This window comes from Falco peregrinus, chromosome 6, assembly GCF_023634155.1.
Source record: "Falco peregrinus isolate bFalPer1 chromosome 6, bFalPer1.pri, whole genome shotgun sequence".
NCBI classification, from domain to species: domain Eukaryota; kingdom Metazoa; phylum Chordata; class Aves; order Falconiformes; family Falconidae; genus Falco; species Falco peregrinus.
Genome location: NC_073726.1, coordinates 31,826,208 through 31,843,618, shown reverse-complemented (window position 1 = coordinate 31,843,618; position 17,411 = coordinate 31,826,208). Strand labels below are relative to the sequence as shown.

Genomic DNA, 17,411 nt, shown 5'->3' with positions numbered 1-17,411 from the left:
CTTATCTCTTCATAACATCTTCAAGGAAAACAACAACAAATGGTCCAGCTGATACACTGCTTTTGCTCATTAGTTAAGATACCTGTAACAAACACTGTACTGTCAATTTGTCTAGGGAATATTTTCACTGTGACATCTTAGCTGGCTTCATGTGTAGGAAGCAGAGCAAGTAAATACCTACTTTACGAGGGATATAACTGTACTTGCACAGTGCCACATGAATAGAGCTACACCAGCCCTGGGTTGAGCTTGGGGGTCTACATGGTGGTATGGTGTACACTTTAACTGACTTGGGCTGCTCTTGGTTTATGGTGCTCTGTACTAGATGGTATAAATATCTTGAGCTATAGGACTTGCACTTGTATCTTTCAAATATGTCCAAAACTGATTGTTTTTTATCCCACAGAATGTAACATGTCATTGTGTGATGCCATTATTCCAACATGCAAACCCAATGAAAAATTAGTGGTAGGCTACCACCCCCTATCCTGCTGTCCACAGTACCGATGTGGTAAGGGAAATACAAAAATACAGTTACTGGGACTATTTCCACACTTGTACTACGTATTGTAAGAAAATTTGCCTTACAGGTTGTTTTGATTGTTAACAGAATGCGACATTGTAAATAGCGCCAAGCCACAATTTCCAATATATTTTTGTGTTTGTGTTTTGTGTCACTTTTGATTTACAGTCAATTTGTGGTATTTAGTTTTACTAAGTAGATGTAGAATGTATTTTCTTTATCTTTTTGGTATTGTTTCTGCGACTCTTTTTAAAATAGTGTTTATTTCATATCCTATAGAATGTGATCCTTCAGTTTGTTTCAATGCTTCCCAGCTGGACTGCAGAGAAGATCAATTTATTGTTGAAGCAAAACAGGAAGATCCCTGTTGTTTCTCTTATCTCTGTGGTAAGAAGCCTCTGTTATCTTCATGGATAACTAAGGAATAGTTAAGTGTTTACAAAAACAGTCTGTAGTTCTAAAACTAATAACAAGCCAGGAATTTTTGGACAGGACAGTGGGACTTCACACAGGTCAGGCTGACTTTAGCATGAATTATTCTTGGGGTTTGGGATCTTTTATTTCCAACATACCTTTGAACATCATACTTGATCTTTGTTATGTTTTTGTATTTGAATGTCAGATCATAAAAGCTGTTACTGTTACCCAAGTACCAAACATAATATGACTTGTTATATAGTCTGTTAAATAGAATTCATGTGCTAACTTCTTAGTATGTAAAACTTTGTAAATATCTGATATTTTTTTTAAATCTAGTTTGTGAATCCTGTATTGAGCCTGTTCCCTTGTGTAATGAAGGGGAAATTCTCACTGTGGATCTTAATACCATACATTACTGTTGTCCTCATTACTACTGCAGTAAGTGTAACTGTTGTCAGCTCAGTATCTTACCAAATTTAGTAACAATGACGGACTCTGTGTGTGTGGAGATTGGTTTGATTCAACATTTGGGGTGAGCTCTAGACAGAGATTAAGACATGAAAAAGAGGGTGTCTGCATTTGAGATAGGTTCAAAGTTCTTGGTGTACTCAGTGGTGGTGTAACCAACCCAGTCAATGAAGTCTGGAGAGGTTATTTAGTACATCAAACAGCATATAGCTACTTTCAGGGTGATCTCTGCACCAATACATTAATGTGGAACTGAATCCCATCCTTGGAGTATAAATACATAATTTTTCATATATTAAAACACCTGTAATAAAACAGCCTCCATGTTGTTGTTCCTCTGTTGTACCATTCATTAGTGTTTCGGCATTTTCTTTGCACTTTTAGCTTTTAAGGGAAGGAGTAGGGCAAGGGTTTAAAATACTGCTAGGCTGACTACCATTTGAACCATGAGCAGCCAGAAAAACACTGGCAGTGTAATGTCTCTTTGGTAGCTTTGTAAAGCACAGAAATTGTGCTTTATGTTCTGAAGTAATGTCTACAGGTGTAACTGCTTAATTTAGATTAACTCTTGTCTTATTGCAGTCTTTGGGTAATTTTAATCAATTAAATTGTCTTCCAGTAAGTTTGGATCTTAGTAATCTTTACTTCAGGTGGTTCCATATTTTTGTCCTTTCCTTTTCCTGGTACCTGCAGTCAGGTGAAAGTTTCTGCAAAGGTGTTTGGCACCTGTTTTTCCAAATTTTGGCAGGTAGAAAGTTAGATCTTCATACGTGGTCTTCTTTCAGAGTCCCAGTAAGCCACCTCCAATAAGACAGGCAGGTATTTTCTTATTAGAATCAATCCAGGGGGGCAGTTGCTCTCTGTTGTACAGAAATATGCTTTACAGCACATTTTTAGCTGGGAGAAAAAAACCTACGTTCTCCAGAAGCTGTGATTTTAGTTGTCTTTGATACTGGTTATCAGCTTGAGTGACTCTGAAGTAGAAACAATATTAAATCATTCCTGTGTGATGTTTTTTGAAAATCTAAACATGCTCTAAGGCAATTAAAGCACTTTTGAAAATACTAATTTTTTTAAGTTCCAAATAAAATTCAAATGCTTAAGCAACACAATTATAATTATTTAAAATGTCATTATTTTTAAAGTAGTTTATCAAGAGAAATATAAGCTGGAAAATTCAAAGGAAATGTGATTGAATTCTTATAAGTGTCTTTTCCCCCCTTTTAGTTTGCGATGAAAATCTTTGTTCTGAGCCTCCTATGAACTGCACAGATGACATGACGCTTGTGAAGGAAAAAATACCTGGGCATTGTTGTCCAGAATGGCACTGTGGTAATTATTGCTTTACTCCTTAGCCACTGCTGTTAACAAAAGCTTAACAACCAGCTGACTAATAGAGTTTTCTTGTTCTCTTCTCAGAATGTAGCTGTGAAAACACTACTACGCTGACCTGTAAATTGGTAAGCACTGTCCTTTAGAGATATTTATTAATGGTGTTCAACTCTCTTACCCTCTCCCTTTCCATTCCTTGTTTCAATTAGTTGTAAAGGGTGATGAGGCTGAATAGGGACAGGCTGGGACTACCTCCCAGTCCCCAGCTCAAGCATGTAACTCCATCAGGTGTCTGCACAGTGTTGTCAGCTATTCCTTGGGGAAATTTCACTTTGTGTGTTGTAAGATGCCAAAAGAAGAAAACCAACTGTAATACTATTCTGTTCAATGTTGACTCGAAACAATATGCTGGAAGGTTTTCCATGTAAATAATTCCCAATTGTTTTTAATAAGTAATGAGGAATGAGCTTTATGATCATACATATCATCTGGAGAAATGTGTTATTTTGTTAATAATTTATGCTTTTGATTAAAATTATTTAATATTATTGAATTTAGCTGATACGAGAAGTCATAAATATTTTGCTCTTCACATACTTTCTTATAATAGGGACAGCAATCTGGAAAATGATTATGAGTGAATGTTCAGGGTCCCATTACTACCACAGTGACAGGGATATTTTCCCTATCAAATGCCTGTAGCTTGTCCTTCTCTTCCCTTTATATAAAGACTCCATAATGTAAAGCCTAAACAGGTGTTGCAAGTTTGAATAGCTTTCACCTGTCTTTTGGAAGAAAGTTCGTAGAAGACAGTCTTTTGCTAATATGTTTATTATTTCAATAACTTTGTATCTCAGGAAAAATTGCTGGTTAGGGACTCTGCTATTCATATGCATTCCTAGAGGAAATTAAGTACTTTGCTCCTCTTTAAAGAGATAAATACATTTAATAACTCTGAACGTGCTACTGTTTCTTGAGTACATTGCAATTTTTGTCTTTTATGAAAGCAGGGGTGGAAGTGATTAAAGTAATATTTTACATTTTTAGAGAAAAAATGTCTATTTAGTACTCATTTAATTGTGCATGACTTTGCAAACTCTTTTATCTTTTTATACTCAGGGAGAAGTTAAAAAAATAGATAGTAGTGTTTCCAGTGCTTGTGGATGCACTCACTACATTTGCGGTAACTTTTCTATATTCCTAGTTGTTTTATTTTATTTTTTAGTAAAATGTGCATGCAGAGAAAGTAGAAATATGACCATGATAACCTTCTCAAATGTAAACACCCTTTAATCTTGTTTTTATGGGTGTCCATCTAGTTATGCAATTATGCTCTCATTTCTCAATAGGATGCTTTGCCTCTAACCCATTTTGTGTCTGTTCTGGAGGGGTGTAGGAGTGTTGTAAAACTGCCCGTGCTTTCAGAGGCAGGTATGGCCTTTCTGGTGGAAGTCAGGCAGGAAACAGGTTGTTAACCTTAGCTGAGTGTGAGTGGTGTGACTGCTATTAGTCCACTGTTGACCACAAACAAGACAACATCTCACACCAAAGCAAAAGATCTGTCCAGCCAGCATGAGGGTAGGTGCCCAGTCTTAAGATTAAACCTCTGCTGCCTTCCATCACTCAGCTACCCTGTGTAGGCTGGATTTCAGCTATGCTGTGCACGGGGGTGCCTGAGATATGCTGCTATTCTGACTGCAGCCCAGGCTAGACTGCCTCTGGGAGCAAAGAACACAGTTAGAGTACAGCTTGAGCATATTACTGCCCCACAGGTAATTTTGTAGGCATACTAGTTTAATTGACAGAAAGGCTACATTTTGTGATGTGCAGAATAATTCATATAGTGTACTTAGCTCAATGTTATATTATTAGCTCAATATTATATATAAATAAGAAAAACAGTATTTTTTTTTTTACTTCCATAGCAGGAACATTATCAATTTTAGGCAGTTTTCCATTTTCTAGCATTTTCTTAAGATGAGTTATACCTCCTCCCCCCTTGTTTGGTAGTTAAAACCACAAACCAATCAAGTCTAGAAGTTAAAATACTTTTGCAGAGCATAGGACTTTGCCCTACTTTTGTCTTCACAGTGATTCTGTTAATTTGCCTGGGGGCTTTTTTTCCCCTTCTGGTAACATTTATTTCTTTTGGTGTTAGAGAAAGATGATGTGTGCATCTTCCAAGAGGTCACAGTACTGAATCCTGGACAGTCAGTGATTCAGTATTTGGATGGAGACCTTTGTTACACTGTGCAGTGTTTGCAAGAAAAAGATCAGAACACAGGATACAATGCCATGCATTTCACAATGGTGAACTGTTCCCAGCAATGTGAAGCTGTGAGTATTCCTAAAATATAGGAACAATGCAATTTGTGAGCACAACTACACAATCAGGATAAAAGTCAAAGCAAAGACTTTTGCTAGTCCTGTTTGCTCAGCCAGAACCTGAGAACTTAACAATGATGATGTGTATTTTCTGTCCCCAGGATTATTTTCAGAGGCAATTTCTAGCAGCATACATAAACATATCCATCCATTCATCCATCTATATATTGTTTCTCTTGGTATTTTTAGTTCCAGAAAACAATGAATTTTCATATACTGTATGTTTAAAAAATACTTTTTTGCTTCCCCCCCCCTTTTTTTTTCCTTTTCTTTCTTTCCAGCATCAAATATATATTCCTTCCTCCAGTCACTATACTTGTTGTGGTACCTGTCAAAACGTGTCCTGTTCTTTTCATACTGAGAATGGAACACTAATTGTGTATGAGGTAAGTGCCTCTAGACAGAGCTAGAGAATAACTATAATGATACAATAAACATGTGTCTGACAGTCACTTCTTTATTAGCTCATGCTGTGAGTCTTGCTTCATATGATAGGAAAAAGTGTGTTTATTTAAAGACCTGCCATTTCACACTAGGTGAATACCTTCTTTAATTTTCTCTCTTGTACTCTTTTCCACAAAGAAATGCAAATGTCAGCATTTACTTAAGGCTGGATATGCTCCAAGTGCAGGGTAGGGTTCAAATTGTAACTCTAAGTCATAGACTGTCAATTAGCTGCATTGGGAGCTTCTGATTCCACATCAGGACTCCTGTGTCCCCCTCTTCCCAAGGCTACTCTTCTCATTCCGGTTTCAACAGAAAGGAAGTGTGCAAACCAAAGTACAGCGGTTCAGGATCCCGATGATGTGTTTCAGCATCCACATACAAGGAAATTCAGATATGGCCACAACTTGGTTCATACCTCCCATTGCTTTTGGAGCAAAAGAAACTATCAGACTTTTTTTCTGGCACAGAGCGTCTTCATTCTGCACTAGGACACCCATAGTGTGAGGGCACCACTTTTACAGACACTCAAGGTTGGAGATAAAGCTGAAATGTTTTATATTTCCTGACAGTGGCTTTGGTTTATATATTCAGGAAGGAAGCACCTGGAGCTCCAACTGCACTAACTACAAGTGCACAAAGACTGCTGCGGGGGCTATCATACTGGGATCAAGTGTTGTCTGTCCCCCTTTTAATGACACGGAGTGTACCAAGGTTTGTACTTTGGGTACTTTGGGTGAGGTAAGTGACAATAACTGATCTGGAGTTTGGCTTACACTTGGCAACACATGCATACCTCATGCACTTTATTTAAACTAAAGAAGTGGTAAGTAAAAAAAGTAAACGAGCAATTCAGTCTTGTTTTCTGTGTTCCTGTTTGCTTTTTGACTGACAAAATATTTGTGAGAAGTGTGAAAGTTTGTTTTGGGTCTTAATGATGACTGCTTTTAAAATATTGTGGAATTGGAATCATGCTTGTCATACCATTATATAAAGTGCTAACCACTATGTCTTATTTCTGTTTGGAATAACACTTTGCCAAGTTCATAGTACACATTCACTAAATAAATTGGATGAAGAAATTCAGAAATGCTGCATATAAAAGTGGGCTATATTAAGAATTCCCTAAGTTGTGCAAAGATCAGAAAGATGACAGAGTGTATATAAACTTTATTATCTCTTAAACTAGACTTTGTATAACATACCATAAAATATCTGTCACACCTGAAAGGGTATCTACCTACTTCATATATCTAAAAATGTAAATTTGGCATACTTATATAAACTGGTTTGAAGAATGTGGATGTTTTACATACATTACGTGTTTGTTTACAATTTAATTTCTAATTTAATACCTCTCTAACTTTGTAATATTTCTTATCATTCTTGCACTTGCAGTATACCATATATTTAATATAAGCTACAAGTAATAACAAAGCAAATATACATGTAGAGAGGCTAAGTACCATTGCTGGCTTGACTACAGATTATAAATTTAGCATAATTTATAGGACTTTAGCATAAGTCCTACTTATCCATTCCACTTGTTTAAAAAAGTCCTTATTTTTTCCAATCCTGAAGAAAGCATTTTATCTGAAATTAATGCCTCTTCTACTTTTACTCTATGCTAGAGTTTCTTGCCTGGAATCCTTTTGTCACTACCTATTAGGATCTTTTCTAAGTAATAATGATTACAATTTTAAAGAATGGAGCCCTAAAATTAACTTCCTGAATCAATCTGACCTGTTTTTCAGAGGTGCTGACCATAGACTTGAACCAGTAGCCAAGGAAAAAGCTCTTCTGACAGGCAGCTCAAGCTAATTTAGGAATATGGATTTAAAGTGCTGAGTTTAAGTGCTTATTTAAAAAATTCTTGAACAACTTATTCAGTAATTTTTCTGTAATGGGATAAAAAATGCATGCTAGAATGGGAAGATGGAAGCTTAAAAATGTCTTTTGTCTGTACTGTAAGAGTGCTATTTCAGTTCAGTTGTCTGCTTGATATGCAGTTCTAAGTTATGCACTAAAATTGTGGGTGCCTGTTTCTTGCTTGCACCCATTCTGACAGCCTCTCCCCCCACCCCTCTCTCTTTTATATGGCCATTTTCTTCACATCCATACATTTCTAGCTAACAGAAATCAAAACCAAAGACTATAATTGAGGAAAAGAATTGAGCACACCAATGGTTCTGAAATTCTGCAGTTAATGTTCTCTTTCAAAAGTGTGTATACATACATATCTATATTTAATGTTGTAAAGCGCTACTTACTAGGTATTAATTTTCTCCTTGACATACTATCAGTGTAAATCCTTTCACATCATCAGCAAAGTTGCACATATGAATTTTTTAAACTATCCTCATCATGGGGAAACAGATGGTAGTGGATGATATGAAAAGATGCTTATAGAAACTAAGTGGTTTATTCAAAGGAGACTAGATGAGTTCAGATAAGCAGTGATAAGTCAACATCAAAGACTGTAAAGAATTTGTGAACCAAACCTTCAGCTGATACATAACTGTGTAATTCTCTTGATTTCAGTGATAATGGTTCTGTATTAGTTGGACATCTTTAAAACATGGAATTTCTTGAGATATAATTCATCTTTGCATTGGGCACAGTCTTTTTTGATATATTCTTCTTTTATTTTCCTAGAATGGAGGAATTGTGCAGATGTATAATGATGGCTGCTGCAAGACCTGTAAGTGAGAAGGCTGCAATATGTGCTAGTTTGGCTTTGGTTTTGGAGGGCTTGTTTTTTAACCTCAGTTGCTGTGACATAAAGAAGGAAAAAGCATGCAGTCCCCCATAAATCACATAAAATTTTTATAGTTACCTAACCACTCCTATTAAAAGGTCTTGCTTAATTTTGGCTGCTGACTTGGTGATTTTTAACATTATTGTTCTGGAGTATAACCAAATCTCTTCAAACATGCCCCGTGGAAGATGAAAAGTTATCTCGATTAAAATAATGAAAACATTCTCTTTATTGCTAAGCTGACTCTAAAATATTGCCTGTATGATTTTCACCATAAAAGATAAGGATTTTCCCCCCTGAAATTGATTCCAAATTTGATGACTTTTGAAATACAAATTTGAATGACTTTTGAAATACAGCTCCAAACTTACCAATCTATTTTGTATCACTAGTATACTAGTATGCATTTTCTAGGGCCAAAATACTGGAATAATTTTTTTTAAAATATATCCCAAATGAGGAAAAGTTATAGTAATAGTGATGTTAGCAACCCTTATAGAAAATTGACTTTTTAATATCTAGGAATACATTCACATTTTCTGAGTGTGTAACTGTAAAATATGATGAATTGTGATGCAAGCTTACTATAAAGGTTTCATAATTTATGCAATTTTAAAAGCCTTTTGAGAAAAAGCTGACTTTATCTGCAGTTTTGACTGGGAAAGGTTTATTATCAAAATATGTAATTATGCATACATAAAAATAAAACATTGTTGTGTAGAATACCACTTATTGAATGCCACAGAAAATCCTCCCCTTTTTTTTGGCCTTTTTTGTGTCCGACATTAGAGTTCAAATATATAAACAAATTAGTCTTTGGAACTTTTTTAGACCAACCTTAACAATATTGAATAGGAAGTCACAGAGTTATAGCCATATATTGCACAGTTATTAAATAAAATTCAGAAGTGCAATGTATTGTAAATGATTTGGTGACATAAGAGGAAATTTTAATATTTATCAAATATGGAACAATACTCAAATTTCCAACTTATGCAAAGCTTTGAAAGTGAACCACAAGTATTGTTGTTCTATTGTATCCAAAACATAGAAAATAAAAGCTGTCTTAATACAAGATAATTTTTTTTTAATGAGAACCAGCATAGAAAAGTAAAACACCAGAATTGTGCTAAAATCTCACTAACTAGTCAATATTCCTTCTCTAATGAGATAAGCTATATTGAAAAATATTTAACTACCCCACCTCCCCAAATTAGGTTGACTTTATTTAGAAAATTAGTCTAAAGAACTAATGGCTACTGGTTTTCTGTTGACCAGGAAGATTTGTAATTTTGGCCATATTCTGTGGCCTCAGGAAAGGCATCGTTATACTTCAGAAATACTTGCTGAGGTGGCTGCTAAAAACCCAGAAATAATTCATAGAATTATATGCTATTTTATTTCTATTTTCATTTTGTTTTATTTTTAACTAAAAGCATGTGCCCTTGTGGTGAAGCAGTTAAAAAGTACTTACAAATAGAGCTTGCAACACCTTGGGGTTTTAATGGGAACAAATAATCTTTCTGAAAGAGCTTGATTCAATGCATGCAAAGTGAGTGCATATATTTAATTCTTACCTTGCCATAGAGAGAATGATTGCAAAAGTTTGGTTTACAAGGAAGCATCATTCTAGTTTTGTGTTAACCAGGAAAGTAACAAATCTTAGGCCATCTTTAGTGAGACTTGAAGCAGCTGCAGTTTCTAAATTTGAAAGACTAACAGGAAAGCTCATAATGTTTTGCTAAAAGAAAAATTGCAGTTGGCAGTGTAAGAATTAATGAAATGTCATTTATATAAAAATGTTTTTATTTCATGAGAAACTTATATTCCTAATGATTCTGCCAGGTTCTGGATTGGGTCTATTGCCCTTTGCCATTAGTCCAGTAGTGTCTACTGATAGTATTAATTGTGAACCAGGTATTACTTTTAATAATGTATTTTCTTTTTTTAATAATAGTGTAAGCACTGCTTGATATATGTGTATAGTGGTCATCAGCGTTAAATGTTATCATGCAGTTAACGGTGCCAGGCCTGATACTGAGAGATGCTGATCCCCTCTTGGCCTCCCAAATCAGCGGTTTGCTAAAGCCTGGTTAGGGTTCACTGCTCAGCACCTTTCAGGATTAGGTTCATCCATTTATGGTACATGCTGCTGATGGTCCTTCCTTCGGTTCATTTCTGAAATTGGTTTTAATACATGAACTTACTGTACAGGATAGTTGTAATACAATATGTTACTTTAAAAAATATCATCATCCTGAATACTGTTACCAAGAGATTCTAAATCTGATCCCAGGTCTCTGAATTTAATGACTGAACTGTTTTGCCTTGAATAGAACAAGAGCGTGCATTACTGCCTCGTCTCACCTCTGCAGATACAGATTTATGTTGTATTTCTTTGTCACAAATAACATGTTTAACAAAGTCATGAAAATGTTGGGGGAGAAAAAACATACAATTTACAATCCTGAGTTACTAAATACTCTTTACATCAGAAATTACAGAATGTTACAGAACTGTTGTATTAAGATCATAATTCTTTGTTTTTAAGGATAGGTAAATCACAGAAACTCCTTACACAAATAAGGAGTGAATAAAAAAAGCATACCTGATACCGAATGCAGACCACCTTGACAGTTGAAGGTGGGAGAGAAAAAAGTATAGCACCAGAAGTTTCATTAGACACCAGCACCTTATACGCTGAAATGTCATATGCCTCTCTCTGTGACTTGTACAAGTACACAGATTGCATTGCCTACACATATTCATGCTGGCAAGTGCTTTCTGCTAGAAACATCACAGGACTTCTTTCTATTAAATGTTGCTGAGGAAGGAAAACCAAGATGCTGCAGGCTAGCTAAACGCTTCCATTGTATGGTGATCTGCTAGCTCAGTAACAGAATCTTGTTTGATCCTGCAATGTGCAGTTTAAAATCTGGCTGTGCTCTGCAGCCAGCCTAATTTTTAAATACTCACTGGAGCTGTGGTTGCAGAATAACTTGGTTACTCAGAGCTCATTTCTCTTATAAAAGTGCTCACAAGCTTCTGGGGAACAGAAAAGTTGTTCTTTTTGTGTACACCCAACTATGAATGCATGTGCTGAAGGTGGAGAAACTCATCTGAATAGTGCTTATTATTTTATATGCTATATGTCCAGAATGGTTGTGTAGCAAAACTAATATATTATTTTGATGGGTAGTGAAATAGGACATCTAAATAACTGCTGTCACACAGATAGTAATAACAGTCTGGTATGGAGTGCAGCATGAAAGATTCTACGTATAATTGTTTTGGTATTACATTATGATTTTTATTATGTTAAAAATGGGTTTGCACGGTACAGCTTTATTTTTCAAATAAAGGAAAAAAACTATCAATACCTCACAGAATGTACTTAAAAATGCAATATTTCCCCAATCCCAGATGCGTATGCTGACTCAGTGCTACATGTTTCAGTTCTGGTGGTAAAAACTGCACCATATTTAGGAAATATATGCATCTCTGTCTTTCAAAGCTTCCCTGAATGACATCTTTCTCCAAAAATATACTGAAATTACATAGTTCTATTTAAACATTATGGTTGTAATCACATTCACAGCTTTACCTTCTGGAATGTTAAATTCTGAAAATTTTAAAATACAGAATCAAAATCTTATTTACATTCAATATTGCTATTAAAACATAATTAATTCTAATAGTATTCAAAATTACTTGAGACATCTTTTGTTTAATTGCTTATAATTGTCTTGTCTTATTAAATTTAAATGTAATATAAATTCATGTATTTTAATGTTTATAAACTGTATAGCTTAATGGGCCACTTGATACCTCCTATGTGCCAGCTATAAAATTGGTAATTCTCCACAGGAAGTATTTATTAATATATGAGATTTTCTTCACTAAAAATTATTTCATTATGGAATAGTTTCAGTGTGTACATTCATAAAAACAAAGTATAATTATTAAAATTATTTTAACAGTTTCACTTTTTTAGTAGCAAATACAGTACAAAAAGTGTGTTGATTCAGTATGCATTTTCTGTATTTTATCAGGCAAAAAGGAAGAAAGAATTTGCCAGAAAATGACAATCAGGACTACCATAAGAAAAAAAGACTGTATAAGTCAAAGCCCGGTAAGCATAAAAGACCTGTGTTTAATGCTGGGCATACGGCATACAGAATCAAGTATTAAGAAGTAAGTGGGTTACAGCTATCAACAAGCAACAAAAAAATCTGCTATCTTCTGAAAAGCAGACCTTTGACCCTAGGAATGTTATCCTACTCATAAATGCAGTTAAATTACCTCTTCCTATGGCTGAAAGACTGAGCACTCCTACCCGGAAAAACATCCGGCTTCAAATGAAAAGTACACAGCATAATTGCCTGTAACTAACAAAGGCATTGAACCCTTCACTACTGAAATAATATTCCACTCCAAAAGAGGAGCAGAAATGCTTCCACTTAGGATGTGATGGAAACACTGCTGCTTTTGTCTTTGAAGACCTTTACTCTCTGGGTGTCTTCTCCTCCACATAACATATGTCTTCGTATCATAAATTCATTATCCCATTTATTTATGGGTCTGCTTAAGACATCCTATTTCTTGGCTTCAGTGTAGCCCCATCTAAAAAACCCAGGACACGTCCAAGCAGCAAATGTGCTTCTCATGTAGCGCTTAATGGAGAAGCAATCATCACTGTCTCAAGAATTCCAAAAGGCCTCTGGTAAGATTCTGTCAAAGAACCTGAACAGTCATAAGGGAAGAGGCAAAATATCATGACACATTGAAAGATGAGCAGGTTAATTTCCATCCTGACAGAAGGTCAACCGTGACATGCCAAAAGTTTAATAGTAGGAATAAGAGTGTGTGGTGTATTTCTTCAGTTTTAGAGGAAGAGTGTGTAACGAGCAAGTATAAACATGAGGATGAAATTACAGTTATTTGCCATAGTTAAGAGCAGAGAAGACTGTGGAGAGCTTCATAGTAACTTCAACAACCTAGGTTACAGGACAGCAATATGACAAAATAAAGACAGGTATTAACTAAAGCAAAGAATATTAAAATGGAAGATTTAGTAAAACCTCACAGGTTTTAAAGCTAGCTGAAAAGGACCTTGCTCTGGCATCCAGTTCTGTGAAAACCTCTGGTAAATGCTTTCCTGCAGACAGAAATGCTTAAGAGTTATGACGTTCAGGGAATAGAACAGGGAGTGGAAACAAACTCATTCTAGTGTCTCTTTCAAGCCAGTGGTGCAATACTATCGAGGGTGCTCTGTGCAGTTATGGTCCCTCTGTGTTGCTGCAGAACTAGAGAGGGTTCAGAGAGAAGCAACAAGAATCGTGGCCTGGTCATTCCATGAATGGCACAACAAATGAAGCTTTCCTTTTTATGACTTTCTATTGTAGATTCTTCATTTTTTTTCTTCCCTCTCTACCCATCTTCCAAAAAGACCTCCCCCCATCCCACCTCCATCTATATTATGATCCCCTTTCCCCGGTATCTTCTTGTTCTCCATGTCTTTGATGGCTGCCCACCCTTCCCACAGTCCAGATTCCCTTACCCTTCACTCAGAAGTACCTCCAGGTTTTCATGTTTCCAGAATCTCTATTCATACCCTTGGCTCCCCTTCCTTTCCTCTCCAGGTCCCCCCCTGCAAGACCCCTGGCACTCTGTTTCAGTCACGTGATTTTGACCCATCAAATGGCAGTATCTGCTATGGCTGGTTTGCAATTACTGAAGTGTTCTTTGGCCATATTAATGGTGTCAAATATTGGATAGGGCTGAGTAGGATTACATTTAATTAATCAACAAGTGAGATTATTAGTGCTTAGGCCAAGGTCTTTGTTTTCCTCTGTCAAGTTTCAGGAAAGCTGGAAGAGTAACCTTTTGGTTTCACTTGTTTGGAATTTTTTGGAATTGTTTGGAACAGCCCATTCAGAAGGGAGTGGATCAAAGCATCTTTCATATGCCTTGCTTGCACAAGAAACCAGATTTAAACTATCACAAAAAGAACTAGATCTAGTAGGCTGTTCTCTGTTTCCTAGCACTTCAACTCTGCTTATGTTTTAATTATAAATTATCAAATTCTTTTCTGTCAGAGTATCAGCTAAGATGACTCTTCACATGATGTGATAGTGAGAGAAAGCTTTGCTCTGCTGAAGTCTAGAGCACAAATAATTGCATAGCCAGTCTCTGCCACTGCTGGTTTGTCAGTGCATCTACTTTTCGGGTATATTTGTTAGTGATAACACAGCTAATATTGGTGTGCCCTTAGTCACAAGGAGTATGAATAAAAGAGGAAAATGCTTTTGCACTGATATGCTTTTCCTCTTAAACATTCAAGAAGAAGGAGAGACTTTCCTTCATTTTGCTTAGAAGAATTTAACTTTTCAGCAGTGAACATGAAAAGGACAAGAATTTAGCTATGCTGTTTTGAAGTTACTCGTTTGTAAACTAGGGGTTCTATTTTGGTATCCACAGCACAACTTCTTGCTCAATGTTAAGACAGAATACATGATTAAACAACCAAAAGAAAAGTTTAATTAAAAATATTATTAAATATTTGCCTACACTTGGAATAAATGAATTTTAGCAGATATAATGATTTTTAAGACCAGAGTCCTTTTCAAATGTAAAAATTAGTTCTAATCAGAAAGAACTTTGAAATGCAATATCTTTATAACAAAATTTGAGATGTCTAATTTCAGTTTTTATTTTACTCATAGATAAATGTGGCTTCTTGTGATGGAAAATGCCCGTCTGCAACAATCTTCAATGTCAATATTGATAGCCATTTAAGATTCTGTAAATGTTGTCGAGAAAATGGAACACGTAATCTAACCGTGCCACTACGCTGCTCAGGAAATGGCACTGAAATTATGTATGTCATTCAAGAGCCTATAGATTGCTCATGCCAATGGAACTGAACATTACTGTGGGTACAATTTAATCTGAAGAATTAAAATGAGTTTCCTTTCACCAGACTATTTTCTGACCTTGGATGGCTATAGTACTCTGTGGGGCGGGGAGTGGGGGAGAAAATGTCCTCAATTATGCTTTATAACGTAACTTTTCACAAATTGAGTAGAGATGATGTTGTTCATTGTTCTTCAGATTTTCTTCGTAAACATTGGCATGTCCAGAAAGAAAAGTATAAATCCTTTGAACAAGGTATAATTTAGCCATCATTTATTTCTACTCAGTTGCTTTCTGATGAACAGTTGAAAGCTGGTTAATGTCTGTGTTTCCAGTGTTTTTTAAAATTTTGAATTGTGGCTACCTATCAAAGTTCAGAATTTCTCAGTGGTTCTTTTCCTTTTACTTAGAAACTTCCAGCTGAGAACCACCACTTGTCCCATGTCTAAATGGGAAAGAAGCATTGAGAATGACTGAATTAATTTATTAAAAAAATAGTGGGTTCAACTGAAACATTTTTTTACCTTGCTGGAAGCTCTATCTTTTGTCCATTAAGCTAATGTCAATGACTAAACTCTGCTTACACTGTAAGTCACTGAAAAACACAATTATGGTCTGTAAGTACCTGCAGTAAATCTCCAGAGTATATAATAGAATCATAACACTATCTTTAAGCCTTAGACATTTATTTCATTTTTATATATACTATAAATATGAAGCATGACTAGGCAAAGGCTGAAGAGTTCAAGCTTTTGTGCCTTTATTAAGAATATCTAAAAGCTGATTCTCATATGAAGGATTCTATTTTATACCCATTTTTCTATTTCCACAAATAAGAAATTGTCCATCTACTAGCTGTAGATTAAGATTCTATGTATGTATGTATTTATTAAAAACACCCATCCTGGTATCCTACTGCACATTTCAACTATTCATAATGGGCTTATTCCTCTGTTTTCCAGTTTGAAGATTTGTGTTCAGTGTATTTTTGTAAAACACATTAAAATTATTCAGATTTTTTTTAAATATTGACATTTGGAACAAGTGACTGAATTTAGGATTTGTAATTTTTGAGTCCAGGAGAAAAAAATCCAGATAAAATACGTTTTGAAGAGCTTCGGTGAGCTATTCATCTTCAATCAAGCTGTGACTATCCATGATTCAGCACCTTAAGCTGAATATACCCTCCCTTTTATTAAGCATACTACATAACCTTATATTAAAAATAAGAATACAATTTTAGGCTTGTTTTTAGAAGATTGCTTTATAAACCTTCTGAATGTAACTGGTTTAAATAATGGCAGTATTTTCCTTATAACGGAAATTGTTTCAGAATTAAGATTATCTAAAAGTCAGAAAACATTTTGACAAGCAGTTTTTATTTGAAGCTGTCATCATTTAATTACAAAAAGGTCAGATTATCACATTGGTTTATACAATGAAAGATACACAATACAAAAGTTAGAAAAAACCTTAAAATCCAAAGCAATTTTGCTACTTTGTATGACAAATCTTTAACGTTTGCTGTACTCCATTTGATGGCTTATAAAGAAAAATACCATATACAGCAAATTCCGTCTTTAGTAACAAGACTTATCTACTTATCCATATCCTTAATTTTTAAACCAAGTCACTATTTTTAAAGAACAATTCATTGTATTATCAGCAAAATATTAAACCATTCTAAAGAAATAGTGATCACTTAGCGATCAAAATAAAGTGCTGTTTTGAGAAAGCGTATGCTTTATTTGCATGTTTTTATTATTAGTATGGTAGACATTTCAAGTTGTGTTATATACTAAGGTCTAGAACCTATATATTCCGATATTGCTGTCAGCATTTGTATACAGAAACTTTTCATGCAGGCCAGAAATGTAAATTAAATCAGTCATAGCCATAAAGTTTGTGTACTTGTACAGCAAATTAAAAGGACAACTTTTAAAAGAATAATATATCCCTAACTTTTGATTTATTAACATAGAGATAGAAATCCTATATTTGCATCAAGAAAGTTTGGTCTGAAACTTAGTGAATTTAGCATTTGATAAATCACTTAAGGAAGCTCCTACAAGATTTTTTTTTTCCATATAATGACCAAACACTTGACATGCTTTGATTGAACAGCTGTGCTTTTTATAAGCAATGTGCTTTTCTAAGATTTAGAAC

The 17,411-nt window shown here is 35.1% G+C and overlaps 1 protein-coding gene across 1 annotated transcript in view; it reads left to right on the top strand.

Moving 5' to 3' along the window:
- The window catches only part of LOC101916701 (otogelin-like protein), a 100,549-nt gene extending 83,758 nt beyond the window's left edge, over nt 1-16,791 (top strand). The window contains exons 47-58 of the mRNA XM_055807692.1: nt 407-511; nt 803-910; nt 1,280-1,381; nt 2,639-2,743; nt 2,831-2,871; nt 3,863-3,926; nt 4,902-5,080; nt 5,410-5,514; nt 6,167-6,286; nt 8,228-8,273; nt 12,383-12,462; nt 15,056-16,791. Coding sequence (XP_055663667.1) covers nt 407-511; nt 803-910; nt 1,280-1,381; nt 2,639-2,743; nt 2,831-2,871; nt 3,863-3,926; nt 4,902-5,080; nt 5,410-5,514; nt 6,167-6,286; nt 8,228-8,273; nt 12,383-12,462; nt 15,056-15,256 — 1,256 coding nt within the window. The 3' untranslated portion in view covers nt 15,257-16,791. The remainder of the gene's footprint in view (nt 1-406; nt 512-802; nt 911-1,279; nt 1,382-2,638; nt 2,744-2,830; nt 2,872-3,862; nt 3,927-4,901; nt 5,081-5,409; nt 5,515-6,166; nt 6,287-8,227; nt 8,274-12,382; nt 12,463-15,055) is intronic.
- Nucleotides 16,792-17,411: the final 620 nt, after the last annotated feature.